This window comes from Ceratina calcarata, unplaced genomic scaffold, assembly GCF_001652005.2.
Source record: "Ceratina calcarata isolate Rehan_Ccalc_2016 unplaced genomic scaffold, ASM165200v1 scaffold1071, whole genome shotgun sequence".
In the NCBI taxonomy this organism is placed as follows: Eukaryota; Metazoa; Arthropoda; class Insecta; order Hymenoptera; family Apidae; genus Ceratina; species Ceratina calcarata.
This window is the reverse complement of record NW_017131612.1, coordinates 2,755-7,893: the sequence shown is the minus strand read 5'-3', so window position 1 is coordinate 7,893 and position 5,139 is coordinate 2,755. Positions and strand designations below refer to the sequence as shown.

General features: G+C 27.9%; 2 protein-coding genes across 2 annotated transcripts in view; one reads left to right on the top strand and one right to left on the bottom strand.

Moving 5' to 3' along the window:
- The first annotated feature begins 8 nt into the window (after positions 1–8).
- On the top strand, positions 9–1,076 carry LOC108632534 (uncharacterized). Its single transcript, XM_018037189.2, has 3 exons — positions 9–492; positions 571–652; positions 851–1,076. Exons 1-3 carry the CDS (start codon positions 159–161, stop codon positions 1,014–1,016), a joined length of 582 nt encoding a protein of 193 aa, XP_017892678.1. The 5' UTR covers positions 9–158; the 3' UTR covers positions 1,017–1,076.
- LOC108632524 (putative leucine-rich repeat-containing protein DDB_G0290503) overlaps positions 1,067–5,139 on the bottom strand; it is a gene marked incomplete at its 5' end in the record, with an annotated part of 6,738 nt that continues 2,665 nt past the window's right edge. Inside the window, 12 exons of the mRNA XM_026819761.1 lie at positions 1,067–1,078; positions 1,150–1,287; positions 1,401–1,589; positions 1,673–1,810; positions 1,894–1,974; positions 2,109–2,354; positions 2,446–2,935; positions 3,017–3,093; positions 3,164–3,214; positions 3,770–3,913; positions 3,998–4,106; positions 4,892–5,022. Coding sequence (XP_026675562.1) covers positions 1,067–1,078; positions 1,150–1,287; positions 1,401–1,589; positions 1,673–1,810; positions 1,894–1,974; positions 2,109–2,354; positions 2,446–2,935; positions 3,017–3,093; positions 3,164–3,214; positions 3,770–3,913; positions 3,998–4,106; positions 4,892–5,022 — 1,806 coding nt within the window. The remainder of the gene's footprint in view (positions 1,079–1,149; positions 1,288–1,400; positions 1,590–1,672; positions 1,811–1,893; positions 1,975–2,108; positions 2,355–2,445; positions 2,936–3,016; positions 3,094–3,163; positions 3,215–3,769; positions 3,914–3,997; positions 4,107–4,891; positions 5,023–5,139) is intronic.

The following is a 5,139-nucleotide window of genomic DNA, read 5'->3' as shown; positions in this document are numbered from 1 at the left end:
GACTGTCGCATGTAGATCGAGTTTCATTGCGATACATCATTAGTCGAGATGCGATCTATCGACTTTAATTTTTTAAATGTCATATGATTTTCGTGCGTATTTCATTTAATTTTTAAGCACACAGAATTTCTTTTTTAGTAGAAAATAATATTTTAACAATGTTGGATCAAGTTCTAAAAAAAGATTCTATTTATGTTAATCAACGAGACCAGTTGAAATTATTACATGTTGAATGGTCAACTTTATCAGAGAGTACAATATCAAATGTTCAAACAACAGTTTTTCGAAAGATACGCTCGGAAAATCAGATCGAGTCGAATGTAAATTACGACGACCTGTGTGGACCTTGGGTTTACTCAACAAATCCTTTTTATAATCGATACGTTGAACCACCTAAACCAAGCTTATGTATTTGGAAATATTTTACAGAAGAAGATTTAATTTATTTGAGAGAACATCAAGAAAATAAGGACACCATACGTACTTTCTTTGGTAAATAAGCATTAATGTTGTTTTTTAGTCGATGTCAGCGCGTCTTAAAAAAATAATTCACTGTTTTCTTGTTTGCAGAAAATAAGTTGTCGAATGCGACTGCGGGGACAAATAATACTGTTTTTATAAATTTGTTATGGGAATTTTTCAAGTTTGCTAGGTATTCGAATATACTAAATTTATAAATAAGTAACTTACATATATTGTCTTAAAAATCAGTTTCATATTACACAAAAGGAAAAGTATACTGATTTCCATTCATACCTAATAATTTCACATTTGCGATATGATATTTTTTAAGTTAAATGCATACGTCAAAAAATAATTCATAAATGAACATTTATAAATTGTGTTTTAGATTAAATTTATTCACCGAGAAAAGCATGTCCGCATGCTTGGGAATTATATACTTAACACATACATTTTTTCTTTCTTATCCATGGTTAACTGCCAAACAAGTTCATGAATTTTTCTATAAAACCGTTTTACTACATGTTATTGTGGTTGGTATATTTGTTTATTAGACAATTTGTCCGTTACATGTTTTATAAATGCGAAAAATTTCTAAAAATATTCACTTTAAATGCTGTTAAAATATTAATACTTGATAATTTAAATCTTCTTTATACTGTTCTTTTAAATAATTAAATATATTACCTCTGAATTCATTTCACAATTATTTCGTTCTATAATGGTTTTTTCTTTAACAAGAACACAATTTCTTTCTTGTAATTGTTGTACTATACTGCGATTTGATTCTTCAATTTTTTTAACTTTCTTTCTTTCTTCTTCAAGCTATAATACAGAAAGGAAGAGGATTGATCGTTGATTTGGAATAGCGACACAACTACGAAATTGAATGTTTGTAGACTATTCTTCAATAATTTTAAATTGATGTTCTATTTTACCTGTTGTTGTAAAATGTCTAGTTGTTCTGCGTAAGATTTACATATATCTTGTAATTTGCATTGTTCACTATTTCTTGATATGTGGCTTCTTTGATTTTCTTCCAACTCATCTCTAAATTTATCTAAACATTCTCCAAGCTTTGCTTTCTCTTCTTCAAGAGTTAATATTTTTGAGCAATAGTCTTTTTCCTAAAATATTTTAGTAAAAAGATAAAAGCTAGAAAGTAATGAAACAAAGGTTTAAAATTAAAAAGTTGTAAGATATTAGGTACCATATTTGTCAAACACTCTTGCAAATCAGCTTCTCGCTTCGTCATCTTGATTAATTGTTCTTGTACTTTATTAAAGTCTTCTGTAACTCTACAATAATTATTTTCGGTGAAACATAATTGCCTTTGGAGTTCCTTCACCTGAAACAATATGCGTAATGCGTTGAAGTAATTTAAATAATTTGAGTTTCTTTTAGACATCTATACATTAATATAATATATACCATCATGTGTAATTGACATACATTTTCTTTCTTTTTGTCTTCAAAACTGTTGTTTTCCATTCGCAAGATAGAATTGTTGTTCTATAACAAATGACTTTTGTATAGGCGTTAGAAAATTGTATGCATGTATTGTATGTATGTATGTTGTGAATTGTATGTGTGTATGTAAAATGTATATTAAATGTAATAACATGTAATCATATTTTTGTATGTACCTTCATTACTTCATAATCTGCTTGTAGTTTAGCCATATCATCTGACTTTTCTTTTAATAATGTTTTTAAGGATTGTATTCTATTATGCAAAGTAGACATTTCTTCCTCCGCTTCATTCAATTCCGCTAAATATGCCTTATTTTGTTGATTTTTTGCATTCAACTTCTTTTCGAGATCTTCAATAATCTGTTTTTTATTGTTTATAATAATTTCGTTTTTCGTTATTTGACTAGACAAATCATTAATCTGAACATACAAAAATGATATAATTATTATCTTAATAGTATCCGTCACCCATTTAAAATAGCTAAATTGCAATTACGGTGATCGCTCTTACTTGTATCTGTTTGTCTTCCAGTTTCTTCATCAATTTTTCGAATTTCGTATTGTTTTCTTGAGCAAGCTGCAACTTTTCCAGAAGATTTTCTATTTGTTTCGTCTGCGTTTTCAAGTCAGATTTAAGTTGTTGATTTTCATATTGTAAACAACACTCTGTATCTCTTAATTTCTGTAATTCGAACGAGATCTGCTGAGCATAAGTGTTACTTTCTTGTTCCGTCTTCAGTTCCTTATCAATTATATCAAAATCTAATTTATATTTTTGTAGCTGTCTTTTTAGATCTTCATTTTCTCTGACTAAAATTTCGTATTCTGATTGCAAATCATATTCACGTAATAAGTTTTTACGTTGTCCCTTATTATTACATATCAGTTCATTATAATCGACCACGTCAAGAGTGGTACAATTTTTATCCTTGCATTGTATCTTACACTGAATTTCTTTATCTTCATAAATCTTCGTCTTATGTTCATTCGTCATGTCTTTTCTGGAGAAATTAATAACTCGGTAAATATTATATTTTAACTCAGTTACATAATATTTATGAAATCTTGTATTACTACTTCACCTTAATTCCTGTAATTTTCCTTCTTTTTCTTGCAATAGTTTTTTGGCATTTAAATATTTACTTTCAATATAGATTACCTAAAAATGAACATAGTTTATTAGACATAGTTTAAAAGATATTTGATTTTTTATAATACTAACGACACACCTTATTTTTTAAAGCTTGAATGTCAATCAAACGACTCTCTAATTGTTGTTCCTATAAAAATGTTAATATAGTTATTAAAACAATAAATTGTTGAATAAATATTTTAGAACTAATCAGTAATACTTATTTCAATATTTACAATCAAAATTAAAATGCCATAAGACTTCAAAAGCAGTACATGTATTTTCTTTTATTACTATTGATTATTAGTCATTTTCTTCTCTTTTAGATCTTAATTAATTTAATAAAACAGCATGAAGCTTCGTGCATTCTGTTTAGAAGAGTAAAATACCAAACGTGCTGATATTGTAAGATCGGAGTACGACCCAGATCGTTAGAAGTTCATATAACGCTGGCCCGCAAGTGCAGTATGGTTTACATAGAATATTAATATTAATATTATTGTATAGAAACACTAAGTTTTTTAATAACAGGTGCTAATACTTGTACACAAAATGTAGGCATAAAGATTACGCTAGACGCGTCGCCTAACTGTAATAAAATTACTAATGAATAAATAATGAATAAATTTTCTTTTTTTAATATAAGGTCAAACACGTGAAATGACTTTTCAGAGTTCCTTAAGAGAATATCAAATTTGTCTACCTGTATTTCTTTTATAATTGAATAATACATGATGTGGATGAAGACAATAAACAAACGATTATCTTGTTCCATAGAACTGATTTTTTGTTGAAGACAGGAAATTGCATCACGTTGTAACTCTAACAATTTATCTTGCTTAGCAGCCTGTGTGAAGAAAATATATTATTGGTAACTTACGGCCATGAAAAATAATTTAAATATTTAAATTATAAAGATCATCTAGTATACCTCTGCAAAACATTCATTGTACTGACTTTGAGTTTCTTCTGCATAAATTGTCAATTGACGAACAGCTTCAGTCTTTTTCTCCAACTGTAAATGATAGTCCGTTCGATTGCTTGTTTATGAATGCTTCAAAACAGGCCGACACTTCGATATTAGCACCAAAATAATCACAAATGCACGTTGGTTTCACGTATCACATCTCATTATCAACAACACAATCACATAATCAATTTCTACAAACTATGTTTCAAGGGAAAGAAAACACACTAACTAGGTGTTAGTCTAAAACTATGAGCATAATAAAAGTTTAAAATACATGCGTATTATTTATATTATTTAGGCTTTTATTATAACATTTTGATAAACTTTATCATAAACTATATGCATATGAAAATACAAATTCATTTGGTTTTATTATGAAATGATAAATAGCAAAGTAAAATATTTTATAAAACGATAAAATAGAATTTTAACAATCATCAACAGTAATTACAGAACTGAAACTTAAAATGTTCATAAACATATACTATTTAAAACGTTGTACAATACCACAACACTTGAGTTTTAGGAATAGAATGTACAAATTTACAGAGGTTCTGATAATTTGATAATCTATATATAACAATTTGTTTAATTCTACAAATTAAAAGATATGTACCATGATTAATATGCAGTTCAAAACGTATAGTACAGAAAATCCTAAGAGGATTCAATTCTAATGACTCGAAGTTAATCGTTTATAATACACCTAAAACTTGAAAATTATATCACATTAGAATCTTTTCATAATAGTGCACTGAATGTTTGTTTTATACATATAATGGAATCAAGTGTTATCTGGATCATTTTAACTAACAAGTTAACTTTTAAACATCATGCACAATACTTTGATTGTACACTGAAGGCGAACTTGTAGACCATTGTTCATTTCTATCACTCACAGTTCTGTGGCCCATCTGATCTATACACTTCTTAGCTTCTACTACTGCATTTTGCAAGTGACCGATTGTTTGAACCTGAAGTTCATTCTAAAAACAAAAACAAGTCTTTATGCACACTACGAATTACACATCTATAAATATGCCATAATATAAAAAGGTAATACAAACTTGTTTTAATAGTTCTTTTTTTTCCTTTTCGTACCG